The sequence below is a fragment of the Protopterus annectens genome, chromosome 13.part0 (assembly GCF_019279795.1).
Source record: "Protopterus annectens isolate FY-2018-M chromosome 13.part0, PAN1.0, whole genome shotgun sequence".
NCBI classification, from domain to species: Eukaryota; Metazoa; Chordata; order Ceratodontiformes; family Protopteridae; genus Protopterus; species Protopterus annectens.
In genome coordinates this window covers 1,190,683,340-1,190,704,845 of record NC_056747.1, presented here as the reverse complement: position 1 = coordinate 1,190,704,845, position 21,506 = coordinate 1,190,683,340, and the positions used below count along the sequence as shown (strand labels likewise).

Genomic DNA, 21,506 nt, shown 5'->3' with positions numbered 1-21,506 from the left:
TTATTGTAGAGTTTGTTTATGGCTGGGGTCCACCAGACTGGACGCTTGCCTTTGGTACTAAGAGTCTTTGTTTTGTTTGGGATTGCCTTATCCATGCAGTCCTGCAGGTGCTGGTAGAAGGCGTCTGTAAGTGATTCAGCGGCTTGAGTACTGTTTTCCACCAGCTCGGTGGCCTTAAAGGAGACCACACTAGTCTTTAGAAGTGTGAAGTCGGCTTTTGAGAAGTTCTTTACTGTGGTCTTTTTTATTTCAGGTGGGGGTGGGATGAGGACCTCCAGCGAGATTAGTTTGTGATCTGATCTCACCAGTGAGGGGTATACTTCTGGTGTTGAACATTGTGCTCCCATGTTCGTGATGATGAGATCAAGTATGTTATCTCCTCTTGTGGGGATGGTGACTAGTTGTTCCATGGCATTTGAGTTTATGAATTCCAGGAACTTTTGGGCTAGGGTGTTTGGGCTTGAGTAGTGTTCCCAGTCTATATTAGGGTAATTGAAGTCACCTAGTATGATGGTGTTTGGTGATACATTTATCCCCTCTAGTGTTTTCAGGAAGGCCATGTGAGGTTCCTGAGTTTGTGAGGGTGGCCTGTAACATGCTACAATTTGCAGAGCAGTCTTGCCTATGGTTAATTGCACCTGGATGGTCTCCGATGCATCGTGCGTTGCCACCAGTCTTGAGGTGTGGGTGTCCTTAATGAATATGGATACCCCTCCTTTCTTGGTATTGTCCGGATTTTGGGGCGGAGCATGATATGAGGTAAAACCTGATAGCTGGGGTGCTCTCAGGAGCCTTGAACCAGGTTTCTGTCACAGCACAGACATCGATGTTCTCCATACTGAGAAGGGCCTCGAGTGCGTGCATTTTGAGATTGAGACTTCTGGCATTGAGCAGCATTACCCTTAGTTTTTTCCTTTTTGTGTTCTAGGGTGGTAGGTTTAGAATTTGAGCCTTGCCTAAAAAGGCACTATGGGGTGGCAAGAGCCTTTGCCAATATCCGGAATCCCAGGGGTGACAGGTGCAAGCCGTCCCTTGAGCAGCGTGGCTTGTCCAGCATGTCATCCCAGGCAGACAGATACTGGATCCCCTTTGAATGACACCAGTGTTTAAGCCAATTGTTAAAGCTGATCATCTTATCTCTGTATTGTGGCATCACTCTTGGTGAAGGTAGGATACTGCTCAAGGTCAGGGTCATACCTGCCTGGGCTACATAGTCAGAGAGCTCCTCAATGTCTCTTTTCATGTAGTCCAAGGAGAGTCGTCTCAGGTCGTTTACACCAGCGTGGACAATGACTGAGTCATATTTGTACTTGCTGTTGAGAGACCTGAGTGCTTGCGTTATGTGGCGGATTCTAGCGCCCGACAGGCAGCTTACTGTGACCTTCTCCTTACTCAGTCTGGTGAGCGGGACATCAGTGTGTCTGACTATGGAGTCACCAATGACTAGTGTGTCTGGCATTGTGTTTGGCCTTAAGGGCTGTGACTGTTTGACACTCTGACTGTGAGGTCTATGTGTTGCAGGTGTTGTGTTCTGAGGTGGTGGTTGTTTGGGTGTCTGCTTTGGTGGCCTCTGCTGTTTTGGTAGATTTTTGATCAGAGCCTCCGAGTATGTCTTTGTGTGTTTATGTGTATGATTTGAGGTTGTAATGGTGCTATATGAGACTGGGTCTATAGTGTGTGTGGTAACCTTCTCCTCCTGACTGGTCTTGCCAGTCCTGTGTCGAGAGAGCTCAGCCTCCAGTTTGGCCGTATAGTTGCATCTCTCGCATGTATTTGTGTTTTGTGGGAGGAGGAGAGGGTTGTCTGTGTACATGAGGCAATTGTAACATTGCCTCAGTATTCCCAGGTTCACCAGCTGAGCAGGAGAGGACACTAGCAACTGATCCCTCGACATGCTAGAAGGATAGACAAAAACTTTAAAAAGATTCAGGGGACGTGGGTGACCGAGAAATGGGGGTTACCTTTTGGGGTACTATCTATGACAAGAGTGCCGTATCAAGGTAATAAGTACTGTAGGAGCAAGTGCTAGGTTTAACAGATAGAGAATAGTCTACTTGGAGTCAAGTGGAGATGATCTTTTAGTTATAGGATAAGCTGATTAGATCAGTAGTATAGTTCGAGGAAGGTAGTTTTAAGGGAAAATTTGAAGAGTGGACTTTAGGTAGCCGAATAGTTTAAACCTGCCTAACCGGCTGCCCTAGTGTGCAACAGTGGCAGCTCCGCTAAATCAGCTAGCAGCGTTTACGTTTATACCAGGGGCTGGAAAAGCTAGAAACTGGCCCAAAACGACCAATAAACTACTAGTTACTGGCTGAAACCTCACAAAACTGGACAAAAGGCAGCTCAATGCTTCCCACTCCCACTGGTAAGCAAGGTAACTTCCTCTCCCCCAAATAAGGCAAGGAAACAGTACACAGGAACTACAACCAAAGCCCAGGAATCAGCAACTCTGAAACTGGACTAAACTAGTAAAGCAGGAAAAACAAGAGATATTTTTTTTTTTTTTCTTTTTTTTTTTCACAGAACAGGCAGAAACAGGTACAGCAAACACTTATAAATGCTATGAATCAGCTACTACAGCTTACACAGAAGAATTTGCTACAAATACAGTCAAATAGTAACAAACAAGGATTCCAAGTGCAATATTAAGTTAAATGCAGTAAAAACAGCTTCAGTGTAACAGAAAGGCAGGCGAAATACAGTCGCTAGGTATTCAGATGTGGAAAGCAACAAAAATTATACTTAGTATCAAGAAAAGTCGCTTATTCAGCTCAGAAGGGCAGAGTCCAGCCTCTCCTCCCACAAGAGTGCAGACCGCAATCCTTCCTAACGTAAAATAACTGGCCTGAAGCCCAAGTGCTTAAACCAGAACTAATACACTTTTAGAATAACAGACACTGAGCTCTCAATCAGCAGTTCCTAACCTAGAAGGATGTAAGCTGCCTGTCCTGCCACCACAGTGCAGGCCACAAACCTTCCTAATGTAAAACAACTGGTCTGAAGCCCAAGTGCTTAATCCAAAAGACTTAGAAATGATAGCTACACTTTAATCAAGTTACTACCAGCAGTAATAAATACAACTGAATACTTTAAAAAATGCCTGGATTAGTGCTCAAGTTATACAAACAAAGCTAGATTCAGCAGGTCTGGATCTAGTCTATGCCAAAGGAGGTGTACCAATTTCAGTAAGAAGCAGTTCAAATATGCAGGCACTATAAGCTTTAACCAGAAATTCCCAGCTCAGAAGGACAGAGTCCAGCCTCTCCTCCCACAAGAGTGCAGAACACGAACCCTCTTAATGTAAAATAACTGGCCTCAAGCCCAAGTGCTTAAACCAGAATTAATACACTTTTAGAATAACAGACACTGAGCCCTCAATCAGCAGTTCCCAACTTAGAAGGATGTAAGCTACCTGTTCTGCCACTACAGTGCAGACCACAAACCTTCCTAATGTAAAACTGGTCTGAAGCCCAGGTGCTTAAACTAAAAGGCTTACAATGAGTTACACCAAGCAGTAATAAATACAATTGAGTACTTTTAAGAAGAAAGAGCAAAATAAAGTAAGAAAAACACAAATACAGTATATATATATATATATATTTTTTTGAAAGAGAAAGGAAAGAGAGAAAGGAGTAGCAGAAACTAAGCTGATTGGCCTTCTCAAATGCTGTCCCTGTACTGGGTAGAATGAGGTAATGACGCTAGACTGGGAGGAGGGTCCCAGATCAAATTTACACAAGGGGCGGGCAACTGCAAAGCCACCAACTATAAAAACACTATGCCAACAGGGAGGGAGGGTGGGAAACAAACTGCAGAAGTGTTACTCCCAGCTGAAAAGCAGCAGTGAGCCTTTAAATGAAAGTTTTAAACAGCTAAAGGAGCCACTAGAAAAAAAGAGTTTAACTGCAACAAGTTATCATAAACAAACAACCCAACAGATGCTTAATAAGGGTGGACAATTTCCAGTTAATACCTCACACACAGTGAAACTAGCTAGAAAAATACACAGTACACAAAGTGCTATAAACAACAAAGAAATAAAGAACAAAATAAACAAAACCAGGATACTTAATGTTATATATTGTAGCTCGAGTTTGCTGAGTGTCCTTCCTTCGATAAGCTCACTGTAAAATGGCTGAACACTCACAACTGAGCTTCTTAGGTAACAGAAAGTTGAAACCTGAGACAGTTTTAAGAAAGAAATCTCAAAAGAACCAATGAGGTGCTTAGTCTAAGCTGTAGTCCAGGAGACCTCAGTCAGCCAATGACCTCAAACAAGTCTCTCTCACTGAAATGCCTAATGGCTTTGGCTAAAACAAGATGTCCCTGAATTATGTACTCAGACACACAGCCTCCACAAACACTAGGCCCAAATACAAGCCTGAATATGGAAATGCTACAAATATCCACACTACTTAGAACAAACTGCAGAAGTGTTACTCCCAGCTGAAAAGCAGCAGTGAGCCTTTAAATGAAAGTTTTAAACAGCTAAAGGAGCCACTAGAAAAAGAGTTTAACTGCAACAAGTTATCATAAACAAACAACCCAACAGATGCTTAATAAGGGTGGACAATTTCCAGTTAATACCTCACACACAGTGAAACTAGCTAGAAAAAATACACAGTACACAAAGTGCTATAAACAACAAAGAAATAAAGAACAAAATAAACAAAAACCAGGATACTTAATGTTATATATTGTAGCTCCGAGTTTGCTGAGTGTCCTTCCTTCGATAAGCTCACTGTAAAATTCTTTTAGAATCTGGTCCAAAGTATGCTATATAGAGTGTTAAATGTTTACTGATTTTCATGGTGGGTAATTGAGTGACTGTCTTTGTGGTTGTGTGTGTTAGTGTTCTGGGTGCACTAGACCTACAATTGCTATATGCATATGAGTGAGGGTTGGCTCTAAATTTTGAAGATTGTAACAAAATACCAAGATGGCGCTACGCTGAAAAATTTGCAAAGTAACTTTTTTTTTCCCTAAGTTTGTACTCTTGATCTCCATTCCGAGTTTAGATATCACAAATACTGTATTTTGTGAAGAATGTTTTACTAAATGGTGAGCGTTTTTAATGGTACATATCTTGAATGTTGTTGTTTGTCTTTTGGCTTTTCCCAGTAAGGGGTCGCCACAGTGGAACTGCAGTCCGCTAATGATTGGCAGTAGATTTTTTATGAAACACCGAGGTGCCAGCTCAACGCCCAACCTTCAACGAAGGCATGCCCATTTACGCATGCATGTCTTTCGAACGCTACCCACCCGTGGGGAGGACATGCAGACTCCACACAGAAGGCACTCCCAAGCCCAGCCGAGAATCGAATGGGAGAACCTCTTGCTCTGAGGTAACAACGCTACCGCCGTACCACCGCGGCATGTAATATAACACATTTGAGATGTATACATTTAAAATATGGTTGTAAGGAGATATTTGCTTGTGAAGTTGATTTTTGGCTGTATTAAATCTGTTAACCTTTTCAAAATTGGCATGACTTTATAACTGCTTGCATTGATTAAATCATTTTTCGTCATGATGTATTGTTCATTGTTAAACTGTCCTGATTTTTTGTGTTAATGCTTTTACTGGACTGTAACTTTGCAGGAGTGAATGATGATGTATACATTTGTGTGAGTGTGAGTGTGAGTGTGAGTGTGAGTGTGAGTGTGAGTGTGAGTGTGAGTGTGAGTGTGAGTGTGAGTGTGAGTGTGAGTGTGAGTGTGAGTGTGAGTGTGAGTGTGAGTGTGAGTGTGAGTGTGAGTGTGAGTGTGAGTGTGAGTGTGAGTGTGAGTGTGAGTGTGCAATCATTTTTTGCTCTGTTTTTGTACCGTCTTCCATTGACCATCAACTCTTCACATGGCCACCCTAATAATGCATTTGTTTGCCTGGCAGAAGTTTACAGCTCATTTGTTTGTGGGGCTGAAGTAGAAATGGGACTGCCACTATAAGGATGGATGTGGTTTTTCACTCTTAGCTGCACGGTTTGCCAGCAGTATCCAAGAGGATGGCATACTGTAGGCTTTAGTGATGGTACATGCTTCCCCTGTACGAAAGCATGAAACTCCCTGTGTTACCACTGAGTGTGTGGCAGGTGTACACCAACAAACCCTCACCCCATTGGTGGAGACTTGGAAACTCTGTTCTTTCAATTCTCTTCTACTCCATTCTGGCTTTTCCACTGCCAAGGCCTAATCCCCAGTTTCCTGGGTCGTAGTCCGGGCCCCATCCCTGTATCCCATGGAGAGGGGTTTGCTGCTACAATCAAGTTGATTTTTGTATCAGTATTTCTAAGATGCATCCAGTAGGCTGATGTTAGTGCTTCTAGGGGTTAGAATCTTGTGATTGTTATGTAGAGTTAATGGGTATTGGGGTTGAAGAGTTTGCACAAGCTATATATGGTGCACGTCAAAATAAGGGCATATATGTAAATGCTTAATAAGGTGCTCTGCTGTTGCAGTATGTTGTTGTGTTATAATCGGTATTTGTTTGCAACCAAGGTGGTGTACATCTGACTGGATTTATAAATTGGTTGACAAGTGTTTATGGTGGTATGTTGAATGTGTACAAGCTGCTTTTAAGAGGTGTGGAGGGGGGAATTGAAAAGGCTACTTAACTTTTTCTAGCTTATACTGTTGTCCCAAGGCAGCATTCCATTCATAAGATTGTCTATGATTAAAAGTGAAGGAATTTTTTATTTAGCTATTATTTTTTTATGTTGGGGTTCCTATATGAAGCAATGTTTCAAGAGTCTTTTAGAAAGGGTATATGAGAGGAGATTCGGTGATTGCTAGCAATAATGTTTGTAAGTGGTTGAAGTAAGATATTTGATATAAATTCTACTTTGGGGGAAAGTTATGCTATTGGGCTATTTGAAGTTTGGTTTTATTACAGTCGTATATGTGCAGGTTCGGAGTTTTTGCCCAGAATGGTGAAGGATATTAAGTGTGTTCCATTGCTATATCAGAAAAAACGTTTGATTTGAACAGAAGTGGGATATGTGACAGGCAAGAAGAATGAATGTTGAATTATTCCCAGTTGTGGTGTGTATTGCAGTTACCAATAGTGGGATATGTGTTGGAGATGTATTTTCAGTGAAATACTAGGTGGAACATTGTGAGGCACAGATGGTAAAGGCTGACAATGGAAGGATTATATTTGTTAAATGAAGTGAGCATTGATGCTTTAATTTGGTTATTTAAGTTATTCTGAACTCTTGAAGTAAGTCGCAGTTTTTATAGTACATTTGTAAATATGTTTGTGGGGTGTAAACATTTTTCTGTTTATTTCTGTTCAGATTGACAGTTCATTATTTTTCAAACCAAAAAAGTTTTATATTGGAGTAGTTTCTCCAATAAATTATATTTCAGTAAATAATTATATATGTAGATAAACAGCGCAAGCAATGTTAAGCATGCATCTGGAAGCTGTTCTGTACTTGCTGAGTGACTTGTATAAGCCTGTCAAAGGATATATTTAAAAAAAAAAAAAACTACTTTAAGATGTGATGAGGTAGACACGGAAATGTCTGTCCTAGCAAACATTATGAAAATACAACATAGACTGACTGCCACAGTAATAATCCTATTCCTACTACAAGAGCATATGCCATTCTAAAGTTGTTGGTTTACTAGTCAGCCCTTAATTGTAGTTTAAAAATCAGTGATGGCAGTGTCTTGTGCTATTGTACGTGTTATACCAGAAATAAATTGAACTTCATATCTCTTCTCTCATTTTGCCATTCTGCACTAACAGTTTACACATGTGTGACCCCCCAGTCCATTCATAGTTTACAACTGGCTCTTTAATTTTGGGATGTTGCAGTAGTAATTCATCATTTAATACTCAAGTAGTTAATAGTTCAGACTCTGGACTTTCACTCATTGGGACAAATTATGTTGTATTTTGCAGGATAAATCAAAAGCTGCAACATATGCTGTGTATGAAGGAAGGGGACCAGGAGGGTCATCACTGCTTATTGAGGTACTGACTGACAGTAGTGCCAGATCTCTCCAGGAATTAAAATTAATTGCAAGCAGAAATGGGTATGGTCACAAATAATGCACAATATTTATTTTTGTAGTTATATTATGTATAATTTAAAATTTAAAAGGATTTTGTCTTGTTATAGATTCATTAGTGCAGTCAAAGGCAGTATCTAGTGACCCTGTATTCATCAGGCCCGCAAACTCCCTTTCATCTGCTGACCACACATTTCTCAGTCCTTGAACTTGCTTTTTGGGACTCACTTCCAAGTGAAATTCCACTTATCTCTGCCAAAAAAAAGGCAAAAAACTAATTACTTGAAATGCTACTTGCACTTATTTCAAACACTGACCCATAACTTTTAAAACTTAAAACCTGTTACTCCTCCAGCTTTACACACCCTAGACCTCTGTTAAGCCTACTACGATGTTGCCTAATGACTGCAGTATTTCTGAGGAATTGCCATTGTACTATACAATTATGTATGTGTGTATACTGTGCATGTTTGCATTGATTAGTCATGATGCTAGTAATTCATCATACTTAAATTTCAGTTAATATCTTGGTTGTAAATTACGTTATAGGTTCATAGGTGTGTACAAGGCGAATGACTTCAAGTTTGTGTAAGCTTTCTGAATTCTGATTGTTTTGAAATGTTATTTTTATTTTCTTTTTCTGGGCTGTGACTGAAATGATTGCTAATTATATTGACCCACTACCCTGGTTAACATGTATACGTAATACATGCATACATGCATACATAAATAAGTGAAAAAAAAGCAAGCTTGCAGGAAAGTTTGGCCAGTGTTGGTAATGATGGTGGATTACATTAGCATGCTATCGGTGCGTACTGGAAACAGGCCTATTTCACCTGTTTCTTGATAATCGGGAAACATTTGTCTCACTTTGACTAAAAGAAGAAAGCCACACTACTGTTTTCTGTGCTTGCACCAGTATTTGGCATTATGTAATGGGCTTGCATGGATACCTCTGTGTGTAGGTGGACACACCAACCCTTTATTTTGGTTAAATTTCAGTTCATCTGTTGGTTGTAAATTACTTCATAGGTGTGTACTCTGTTAATGACTGCAAGTCTTTGTAACCTTTCTGAATTCTGATTGATTGTTTGTTTTTTAAAGGTTAATTTAGTTCTTTTCTTACTCTGTAGTGTCTCCTGGGTAGGTGTGCTGCATTGGTAGGTCATGAATTGGTAAAAACTGTCATGCACCTTTTTCATACGTAAGTACTAGGTTAGCTGCTCTTGCGGGCCATTTTAAGCCTGGCCAGTTTCCCATTTTGTGCTCAAATTAACCTATCCCATTTGGATAGAGACTGGCCTTGCCCATTCCATGGTCAATTGTATGTTACCCCTAATGAGAATAACTGGGATCATCCATAGATAATTTGAGGGGACCTGTAAATAGTCTCCCAAGCAAAAGATAGCTACAAAGCATTTTTTTAGATATGTCCAAAATATTAAGGAAACACTCAATGTGCTGAGTTGGCTGTGGCTGGCAGTACCTATGCTCAGCCAGAAGAAATAGCAAAACCTGCTGGCCGCTTAAATTCAGCTCAAGTTTCACCCCCTCATCACCTCTGGTCACTCCCCATGAAATACCATTCTTTTGCCTATTATCACAAAAGAACAGATTGTCACTGTGCTGCCTAAAGCTAGAAACACTGCATCATGGGCACTGACTGAATCACGGGGTGGCTGTTAGCTTGAAACATGACCTAGCAGATCCACTTTGATCTCTGTTTAATCATGGTCTTCATGCAGACTTTGCCACAGTAGAGTGGAGGACAGCAACAATCATCCCTCTTCACAAGGGGGGCCATCAACTGACCCAGGAAACTACTGACCCATAAGTCTGACTAGCCTCTTATGTAAGGCTATGGAAAGGATAGTCTTGGACCTGATTAATGATGACATAGGAAATCTCCATACTCTAGACCCAACCCAGTTCGCCTTTGTCAAGGGCAGATCCTGACTGTTCAGTCTGGTGGACTTCTTTGAGAAGGTCACCAAAGCCATGGATGAAGGTAAGACTGTGTGTGCATACTGTGTACCTTGACCTGGCCATGGCATTTGACATAGTACTCGACTTGAGTATTTATAGAAAAATTCACAAAATTTAGCATAAAACTCTGTCACCAGATGGATAGCCAAATGGCTCATGGATAGGACATGTTATTAGAGTGGGGGAATCCACGTCCAGCAAGAGGCCAGTCATCAGTGGAGTATCACAGTGCTCCGTGCTGGGCCCCTCCTGTTTGGGTTATACTTTTCAGATGTCAAGGCAAATGTGGATGACCTTTGGCTGACCATGTTTTCTGATGTCTGCAGGTTGGGGACAATCAATGACGCCCCAAACGACATTGATGTCCTATAGAAGGGACTGATGCAGACTAATGATTGGTGTCCGAGCCATGGCCTCAAACTAAATTCAAATAAATGCATAACAATACCCTTTGGGAAATCAAATACTCCTGCAAATTACAACATTAGTAATGCTTCCCTAAGATGGATCCAGTGGTGAGAGATCTGGGTACTCTGATATTAATCTGAACTTTGACCACAATGTGTTCAGGGTGGTGAGGAAATCCTTATATGTGCCTCAGCTTATAAGTAAGGGAATGACATCCAGATCTAAGGATGTCCTAGTGCCACTGTACTCTGCCCTCATCAGACCAGTAGTTGAGTATGTACCTAGCCAGGCACCTACAACAGCTAGTGCGTCCTCAGTTTTCTCACCAAAAACACAGGGTGTATCTGACATGTCTTATGTGGACCGATTTTAAAAGCCCTATCACTGTATTCAGTTTCCTACCAATTACTTAGGGGTGATCTGTGCTTGACCTGAAAGGCAGTCTCTGATCCAGCCCCAATGGAAACATTGCATATTCACAAATCTAACTGCACAAGGGCTATCCACTCCAAAGTTCTAAACTTGATCTTGGACATGAATAGATCATGCTGGAGCGACAGATGTGTCCCAGAGATTGCACTTGCTTTGGAATAGGCTTTCTGTTCACATGAAGCAGAGCCCTTCTCTTACCATCTTCAAATGCAGTCTGGACCAATGAATGGGAAATCACCAATTCACTCCTGGGGGTGGTACTCATGTCCCTTATGGACAGAAGCTTTCTGTAAAAATCGTCAAAACCCTTCTTGCTGACCCTTGTTATCTTTCCCTAGGGATAGAAAATTGGGTAAAAGCTGGCAAGGTTTGTAAGGGCTCTTGAGACATTGGCTTAGTAAGCTCCTATGAACCCATGGGTAAAGGTGCCTCTGTCTTTTGGCAATATGGGGTGGGGGTGGGGGGCAGTCCTGGAGTAAATGTTCTTGTTTGCCATCCATAGATTCAAGTTATGCTTGAATATGAACTTTGTTTTATGTGGATTAGGAATTTGTTCCAGAACAGTGATATCCTGTGTGAGATATATTTGTCCTTCCAAACTGTTCTATTGATCATGCCAAAGAGGTTTACATCTCTAGACAGTATTTCTGATGACATCTGACTAGCTGATGATCAGTAAATTCATCAGTATTGGGTTGGAGGATGCCTTGTATGGCAGAGCATGTCACCTCATAGCAGTCTGTAGGATACTGAGTGTAGTGACAGGGCTTTAAGTCGGTCCACGTAGGGCATATTGTTTAGGCCTTGTATACTTTTAGTAAGGTATCTCTGTGGGCATTCAATTTTTACATGTGTCTGGATAATGTGGACTGAGTAAAGGGGGGACAGTGACCACCCCTGATCCTAGACACAATCCCTTTGTTTACAAGTTCTGCAATATAGAATGACTTTCTTACAACAGTGGACACATGTTGAAAGGTTAGCTCACTGTCCGCATACGTTCCCAAACACCTGGGTCAACTCATGGGAGAGTATTGTCAGTGTGATAGTGCCTTGGGGTAGCTGACTTCCCAAAAGATACAGTAATGCATTTTTTTGTCATTTACTTTCAGTCCATGATTTTGGCACAGGTATTTATTTGGGAAAAAACATCCTGTAGGATGGCTAATTCATTTGGGGATTCATTGACTGCTCCTAGCTTGCGGTCCTCTTCATACTTGGAGCCCTTTGGTATTGGCTTTTACTTCAGAAAAGTTAATGCCAAACAGGTGAGGTCCCAAAACAGAGCCCTGGGGGACTCCACTGTTGACTGGTCTATTTGTGGAGGTAATTTCCCCTATTTTGATTTCTTATCCACTCTCTGTGAGCCAGTTGACAATCCATTGGGTGACGTATAGGGGTTTATTCCCAGTTTATGTAGCTTTTCTACTATGCCTGAGGGAGGAGCCGTGTCAAAATCTTTGGCCAGGTCGAGGTATGCTGTGTGTACCATCTTGCCTTCATCCATCGCTATGGTGACCTTTTCAAAAAGTCCAATAGGTTGGGTACACATGACCTGCCAGTGATGAATCCAAACTAAGATAAGGCCAATGTTTGGAGGTTCCTTGCATCCTAATTGAGTAGTTCCATGATAAGTCTTTCCATGGCTTTGTTGCATGAAAAGATGTTACTAAAGGAAAAGCTACACTCTTCCTAGTATATTGTGGATTCATCTCTATCCGTTATTATTGCTGGGAATTTTGATAAGGCAAAGTAGACCTGAAGCAGATACCTTGCTGCATAAGTAGCTTTTTAGGGGCATGGTCCAGAATAAACGCACACCACACATCGTAATCATCATAGTCGTCCATATCAACCTCCCTTTTCCCATTTTTTTCTACATGACCTCTCAACTGTCACTACCTCTCAAGATTCAGTGTTGCTTTCCTGCCATCTTTGACAAGTCATACTTGACTGTTGCAGGTTTTCTGTGACACAGCCCTGTCATCTCTTTGCTGGAGTTAATTTCCTCTTGCCTTCTTTCTGTCTCTCTCAAATGTTCACCAAATAATCATCATCTGCTTTCTTGGACTTGTGCCCGAAACACCATCATCTCTTTCCTTTGACCTTCTGTGCAGGTAAAAACCCACTATGTTTGAAATAATGCCGGAGGAAAGAGGAAATTATGTATTTATGCATTTTCTAGGATACAAGTAGCATGAGAAGAATTTTATTCCGAAATCCCAGAAAGTATCTAAAATACATTTGGCTAAGACTGTATTTCATAACATTTGCATATTGCCTTCAAGATGTTATGACTTTGGAGTCTATTTACTTGTCCCCTTTCAATCACAGCCTAGTTTTAAAAGAATATTCAAAACCATAGTAAGTTGCAGTCATAAAACAGCAATATTGAGTTTAACTTAAAGTGAATACAAATTTATAAATCCACAGATATCTTAACTATTGGTTAGAAAAGCTGACAATCCTGACCTTATTCTCATCATAAAGAATACACTGGTATTGAGTAGCATTAGTTAGGTGACAGCACTTTGACAGTTTTAGATTTTTTTAAACAGCAATGTGTTTTGAGTTTCATATAAAGTTGTGACCTCTGGACAGAAAATTCTGTAAAGAAGCACACGCGGGATGACAAAGATGTACAGTGCTTTTTACATAAGGTATACTGGATTAAAGGGGTCTGGAAGACGTTTTAAGACCTAGGAAACCTGGCCGTGACCTAAACAGCAGGTCAAGGTGGCCCTGCTTATAGATCAGAGGTGTAGAACAGAGCATGTGTTTCAACTTTAAGAAGCATTTCGAAGTGTAGGCGCGTACATATAAATAGTGAGCACGTGCAGGCAGTAGTGCCATTTTGAGAGAACAGCTAGAGTGTTAACATGCATGTGTACAGTAGTCAGTCTGTTTATAAGTTGTCTAAGTTTAAGTTACCAAGTCCTAATTCTGATGTGTTTGTATATAATAGAGCTGCTTGAACCGAACCCACAACTGTCCATCTGGTTTATGCTGACTGGACGAGTGACGTGGTGTCAGAACTGGGATTTAAGAGTGCAGCTTTTTCAAGCCATGAGATGCAGACTTGACGAGGGTATATTGAGCAGACTGGGTGATGCATGTGCTCTAATGATTAAAAAAGTCCAGAAACAAATTTTAGGTAATCAGAACTTGCACAAATGATTTATTTTACAAAGAAAACGATGCAAAGCATTTGTAAAGCACAAAATGCACTATTAATCAAACGATATTATTAATCATATGAAAGGGGCAAAATGCATTGTTAAGCGAAATGTTCGAAATCACGATATTTGATGAAATTATCAGAAATAGTTATATGGGCTCAGAATTACCTTTGATTTGCAAAGCGAGCATGTTTAGAGTAAAACAAGCACAAGACAAGTGTAATGAGCATGATAAGAGGCTAAAAGTGCACAGAGAGTACATTAAAGGGCAAATAAGCTTAGAAAAGCAAGGCGATTGCTTATTTTTTTAGAAAACGACTGTGTGTGGGTATGAGCTACAGTTTCGCATTGACCATAGTGATTTAAAGCATAACTAGAGTTCGAAATATCTCGGTATCTCAGTGTGTGCAAAGTGTTGCAGCGTGTGCTTTATTACATTGCATTTATTTTGAAGAGTTTACAGTGTGCAAAATACAGTTATTTTGCAAAGTGCAATCAGAATATAGCCATTTTGGAAAAGTTTCTTGTGCTGTGTACGTTTATTCGCAGTGCTGCCATTTAAAGTGTTTCTTACATTATACAGTTATTTCACAAAGTACAGCCATTTTGAAAAGTTTCTTGAATTGCATACAGTTCATTTTCAAAGTGTTATATTCTACAGTTATTTCACAAAGTACAGCCATTTTGAAAAGTTTTTTGAACTGCATACAGTTCATTTGAAAAATGCAGCCATTTCAAAATGTTTCTTACTCTGAGCTTCTTGTGCCGTGTACAATTAATTTTTTAAAGTACAGTCATTTCAAAGTGTTTCTTACACTGATAAGGAGTGGTTTCTCAAAAGTACAGTGATTTCAAAGTGTTCTTGTGCTACGGAGACTTATTTCACAAAGTACAGTTGTTTCAAAGTGTTTGTTATGCTGTTAGGCACAGTCAGAAATTCTGGCATAAAATTTTGGCAATATGTCTGTGTGAATGTTCATACATGATTTCAAGGGTCTTTACTACTGTCTGTTGATATGGCAGAAGTATTTCGCAGACCCAGTCCAATTGTGTTTGATCATAATATAGCAGAAAATTGGAAAGTATTTGACCGCGGAATATGACATTTTCATACAAGCAGCTTTTTCGGACAGAGGTGCACATATTAGGGCATTTATTTTGCTTAACTTAGCAGGATCAGATGCCATTGAAAGAGTGTGTTCATTTGTGTATGCACCAGCAGTATATGCAGGAGAGGGGGAAACTGCCGTATTGTTGTACTGGCTGAATCAAGAGAGGATCCTGAGTGCTTGAAACACAAGTTTAGAGAAATGTGGAACCCCCGGACAGATGTTATATTAAAGAGGCACTTATTTTATACAAGAGACCAAAAGCCAGGAGAAACATTTGCAGCTTATATCACTGACTTGAGAAATAAGGTAAAATGTGCAGATTTGGTGATTTGAAAGACAAGTTTGTAAAGGATAGGCTTGTGTGTGGTATTAATAATGCTGTAGTGAGAAAGATTTTGCTTTGTGACTTAACGTTGAACAAATCTGTGGAGATTTGTCAAATCCACGAGCTCGCAAAAAGGCACACGAGAAGGCTTGCTAGTGATAAGTGCATGGTTTCAGCAGCCTCTAGAGCAAATGTAGACAGCAAGCAGCACGTGGCTAGCAGAAACAGGCCTAAGCACATGGCAGCTGCCACCCCTATGATTTTTCCTGGGAGAACCCATAATTTTCCAGCAAGTTCCAAGACTATCTCAGTAAAATGGACAAGAGGGTCTCACTCAGACAAATGATTGGTGCCAGAAACATGGCCTCAAGCTGAGTATCAAAAAATGCATCATCCCCTTTGGGGAGAGTAACGTCCTCACAAATTAACACATTAATAACATCCTAAACACGCAATCAGTTGTAAGGGATTTGGGCACACAAGTTAATAGCAGCCTGACTTTTGAGCACCATGTTCCTTCCATTGCACGGAAGCCTTCTACGTGGACCACCTCGTAAGTAAGGGTATCACATCCAGGGACAAGGAGGTCATAACCTCCCTGTATTCTTCCCTTATAAGGCTCATTATTGAGTACAGTGCCCCTTTCGGCATGTACCTAGCAGAGCACATGCAGCAGCTGGAGACCACAGAGGTTCCTCACCAGGAGAATCCTGGCCCTCAAACCTCTACCATACACAGATAGGCTAAAAGCCCTATCCCTCTACTCAGTTTCATACAGACTCCTCAGGGGTGACCTCTGTCTGCCATACAGAGGTGATCACGGACCCCACCTTGATGGGACTGCTGCATATCCGCAAGTCAAGCTCCACTCAAGTAACTCACGCACTGCCTCAACCTGGTCTGTAACATCAACCGGACTTGTTGGCGGGACAGATGTGTGTCCTAGAGACTTCCTCATCTATGGAACAGACTCCCTCTTCACGGCAAGCAGAGTACCTCTCTACCCCTTTTTAAGCAGAAACTGTATGGGAAATAGAAAATACACCCCCTGGGATTCCACCTGTGTCCTTGCTGGACAAGGGGCATCAGGTGCTGACTTGTCTAAACATGGGCTAAACTCTTGGCTAGGCTTATAAGGGCCTCTGGGCCAATTGCCTAGTGACCTTCTATGATCCTATGAATTGTGGTACCAGTCATGAGTCTAAAAGAGAGAAGTGCTTAGCATTTGGTCAGCAGTGCCACAAGTGTAAAAAAATGGAACCACTTTCAAAAGTTTTGTAAATCAAGCACGCTTCACTTTATTATTAAGAAAGGTCACTCAAAAAAGCAAGTTGATCATGTAGAAAGCTGCAACCCTACTTTCTATGTAGAGGGTGTATCAGTAGTCCGTGAAAAAGTTAATGCAGTAGATTTGTTGGCAAAGTGTTTTGTACAGTCCTGATCAATGGTAACCGTACAGAGCTCAAAGTAGACACTGGTTCAAAGTGTAATGTTATGTCAGCAGAAACATTTGCTAGTGTAAGAGCTGGTGAACAACTTAATTTGGTTAATTATGCGAACCTTGTTGCTTATGGATGTGAAGAGATTCAAACCAAAGGCTCAGTAGTGCTTTCATGCTATTTGGCTGGGAACAGTTATAGCTTGCAGATGTTCTTCATGTTTACTTTGCAGTCATCACCTGGGGGTTATCTCTGCTGCGGTCCGACAGCAGGGAATACTAGCTGACGCAGAAAAACATTGACTCTGGCATTCGGGCTGGCTGAGGGCTACGGCAGCAGGGATAACCCACAGGTGATGACTGCAACAGTGAATACACTCTAGCATCTACATTTATGGTAAGTGTACACAGCTGTACTTTCTATGTAGTTGGAAGACCTGTGCAGTCAATATTGGGTCTCGGAGACAGTCTAAGGATGAAACTGCTTTCTTTTACCAAAGATGTTCATCATGTAAGCACATGTCCTAGTTCCAGCTTCACCAATGCTATTTTTTCAGAGTATGCTGATGTTTTTGATGACAAGCTAGGCAAACTTCCAGTTGTATACTCCATGAAAATAGACCCATAGGTTAGTCCAGTGGTCAGACCAGGGAGAAAAGTTCTGATAGCTATGCAGGACAAAGTCAAGGTCCAGTTAGATGGTGCAACAAGATGTGATTTGTCCACTCGCAGAACCAACTGAGTGGGTATCCTCAATGGTAGTTGCTAATACGAAAAGTTCAGATGAAATCCGTATATGTATTGACCCAAAAGACCTGAATAAAGTATTAAAAAGGCCTCATCATCCTATACGTACAGTGGAGGAATTGGCTACCTTTATGGCGAATGCCACTGTTTTTTCTGTCTTGGATGCAGAGAGTTTATTTTGGCAAGTGATGCTTGATCGCAGATCTTCACTACTGACTACATTCAGTACCCCATTTGTTAGATACAGATTTCTAAGGACGCCTTTTGGAATATATTCTGCCAGGGAAGTTTTTCAGTGTGCAGTGGAGCAAATTGTTTCAGGTTATCCATGTATTATAATAGTGGATGATTTACTCCTTCGAAGTAATGGAGAAGCAGAGCATAACAGAAGTCTTAAGAGTTCTGGACAGAGCACGTGAACTGAATTTGAAGCTCAATTCTCTGAAATGTAAATTTAGGCTACCAGAAGTTACTTATGTAGGTCATTTATTTACCGGTGCAGACTTACGACCAGACCCGTCCGAACAAGCAGCCATTCTTGAGATGCCAGCCCCAGGCAATGTCCAAGCCTTGCAGCTTTTCCTTGGTGTGGTTAATTATTTGGGCAAGTTTATACCCGACTTTAATGAGTTGGCATCTTTGAGAGAGCTGACATGCAGAAATGTTGCTTGGTCATGGTTGGAACAGCACCAGAGAGCATTTGATCATTTCAAGAAGAAAATAGCTAATCCACCTACATTGAGCTACTATGATGTCCACAAACCAGTAGTTCTTTCTTGTGATCAGACTACCATATTGTCATACCAGCTGAATCAAGAGAGGATACCAAGTGCTTAAAACGCAAATTTAGAGAAATGTGTAACCCTTCAAAGCTTGGTCTTGGTGTAGTTATTCTTCGAGGGCAGACCAGTAGCCTGTGCATCTCTAACTCTTACCCACACTGAGATGCAGTATGCTCAGATTGAAAAAGAACTTTTGGTAATTGTGTTCGCATGTTAGAAGTTCCATGATTACAGTGTATTTATGGTCGATCTATTCAGATCGAGACTGACTACTCTAGTCACTATTTTAAAGGAGCATATGCATACAGCTACAGCAAAACTTCAAAGAATGGTGCTTAGATTACAAAAATACAGCTTTAAAATTTTCTATACAAAAGGCAAACGTCTTTATTTGGCTGATACCTTATCCAGATCGCCCAGAAATACCACAGAACAGCTTGATGCAGAGAATTTTGACTTCAGTGTCATGGAAGTACGTAATTTTTATACCAAGAGACTTGATGAGCTAAGAGAGCATACAAAGACTGATCCAGTTTTGCAAAAGCTCAGCCACTTCATCAGTGTTGGATGGTTGTCAAAGCATTCTTTTGTGCCACTAGAAGTGCAACTATATTTTCCGTAGAGAGATGAGATGTTGGAAGATGGTGTCATATTCAAAGGTCCGAAAGTTGTTGTTCCTACTTCCTTGCAACATGAATACATTCAGATTTTGCATAGTGGCCACCCAGGTTCCGATTCTATCAAAAGAAGGGCAAGAGGACTCGTATCTTGTCCTTCTCTATCGAAAGACATTGATAAAGTGCTTTCATCTTATTCAGTATGCAATAGCAGTAAACTGCATTTGTAAAAAGAGCTGCTTCAGCTAAGCCAGATTCCAGAACTACCTTGGTCAGCAGTACCCATTGATCTATTTGAGGGAAACAGTCAGCATTACTTAGTGTAGGTAGACTCTAATTCAAACCGGTTTGAGATCAATTTGCTACCTAACCTGATGTCCAGTACTGTTATTACTCGGCTGAAGTGTCATTTCCAAGTCCATGGTAGTCCACACAAAGATATCTCTGACAGTGGCACAAAGTTTACCAGTCAGTTATTTCAGAAGTTTGCAAAAGAGTGGCATTTTATCCAGGTTACCAGCAGTCTAGAATATCCACAGTCAAGTGACCTGGCTGAACGTGCAGCACAGAGCGCAAAGCAATTGCTAGAGAGGTCAAAACATTACAATACCGTTATCTTCTTGAATTTGCTTCCTCTCAGAAATACACCCCGTGACAATATACTTGGCTTACCTGCTCAAAGACTTCTATCTAGAAAAACCAGAACAACCGTGCTCATCAGTTCCAGTTTGTTGGTGCCTGATGCTAAAAACACCAGAGCAATAAAAGCCAAACTGTTAAAAAAGCATTCTTTTCAGATGTCCAGCTATGATAAAATGAGCAGATTTTTTCGTCTATTGAAAGGAGGAGAGACAGTGAGGATGCAAATGGCGAAAGGCTTTGATAGAATTGGTAAAGTGAGAGGTATATGTGCCGAGCTGAGATCCTACTTAGTGGAATCTGAGGGTAGAGAATACAGGAGAAACTGCAGGCATCTTCTTCATGTATCTGAAGCATTATTGCAGCATTGTATCCTGTGATATGGACTCTAGATCTCAGAGCAACCTAGACAATATTCCTGTCAGTGAACATGTCTCAGTATCTATTCCTGACACACTGAGCAGAGTGGATGAGAGGTGTGGACTCCAACTCTTAGCTGAGATATAAAAGTATCCTGTTTTTTTTTTTTTTCGATTATTTATACAGTTTATTGTTCTAGTAATTTATATACAGCAGTTTTATTGAAATCTGCATGGGTAACTAATTTGTTTGCAGTTAAAGCATTCTGTATCTTTACAAATAACTTTCATTTTGTGGCTTTCTCTAGTGCTTTGTAGGGTGGCTTTGCAGTTGCCCGCCCCTACTGTAAATCTGATCTGGGACACTCCTCCCAGTCTAGTGTCATTAGCTCATTCTACTTAACACAGAGAGAGCATTTGATAAGGCCTTCTGTTTCTCCTTTTTCCCTTTCAAAAAAAAAAAAATTTTTTTTGCCTGAATTTCCTTATGTCCTGACTGTGCTTCTCAAACATTTTGGAAATATAGAGTGTAATTTAGAGCATTTATTATAACTGTAATTGCCTTAATATTGCTACAACTCAAGTACTCTAGGTTGCACTGCATCTGAAGGGTTTGTGTGTTTTAGCTGCTTTTCTGTATGTATAGACTTCTCTGTATATGTAGACTAGCTAATTATTCTGCTGTGTTACTGCCACTTAAATCGTTTTTCAGTTGTGCACTTGCCTTGCTTCATTTAAAAAGTTTTAAATTGCTAATTTTGTAGAGTTTTAATTGCATTTACTGTTTAGGACTACACACTCAAGTGTGTTAGACTTTTCTATGTTTATTTACTGTATTATTGCATTGTTTAGCCTGTTTCAACAAAAAATATATATACTATCTTGTTTGCTCGTTTCCCACCTTTTCTAGCCAGTCCATATCCCAGACCTTGCTTGTCTCAGGACTTTATTTTCTGTGCTCAGAGCTATCCAGAACTTGCTGTGGCAGAGGGAAGTCTTACTGCCTACCAGTGGGACTGGTGAACATTGTACTGCCTATCTAACGCTAGAGGAATGGTTTCCAGCTCTGAAATTGTAATTTTATTATCCTTTTTGGGCTGATTTCTATCCCTTTCAACTTTCTGGCTTAAAATCGCGTGTGTTTGCACATTTTTCACATCGTGCAGCACTACGAGGCTATACTTAAACTATTCCAGGTGCCAGAAAATCTGCTCGTCAAATGTTCCCTTAAAACTAGCTGGTTTCTCAGTAGTAGCACTAAAATCTGAATCTCTGTGACTAGCACTTGCTCTAGAACCTGCTGTAAAGCACTAGGAAGCCTGAACCTGATACAAGCACTCAGCTCTCCTTGTAAATAAGGAGAAATTAATCATAGGCACTAAACAGCCTACAATTGCAAAGTACCTTGCAAAGGTAAGGGAAAACAGCTCTTAAACCTTACAAAAAAGCACCTAAACAGGCATGTC

General features: G+C 40.7%; 1 protein-coding gene across 2 annotated transcripts in view; it reads left to right on the top strand.

Annotated features, from left to right (window-relative positions):
* LOC122788193 (translational activator of cytochrome c oxidase 1) overlaps positions 1-21,506 on the top strand; it is a 285,644-nt gene that overhangs the window by 83,600 nt on the left and 180,538 nt on the right. For both annotated transcript variants that reach the window (XM_044055192.1, XM_044055191.1), the window contains exon 3: positions 7,907-8,040. In XM_044055192.1, the coding sequence (XP_043911127.1) occupies positions 7,907-8,040 (134 nt within the window). The remainder of the gene's footprint in view (positions 1-7,906; positions 8,041-21,506) is intronic.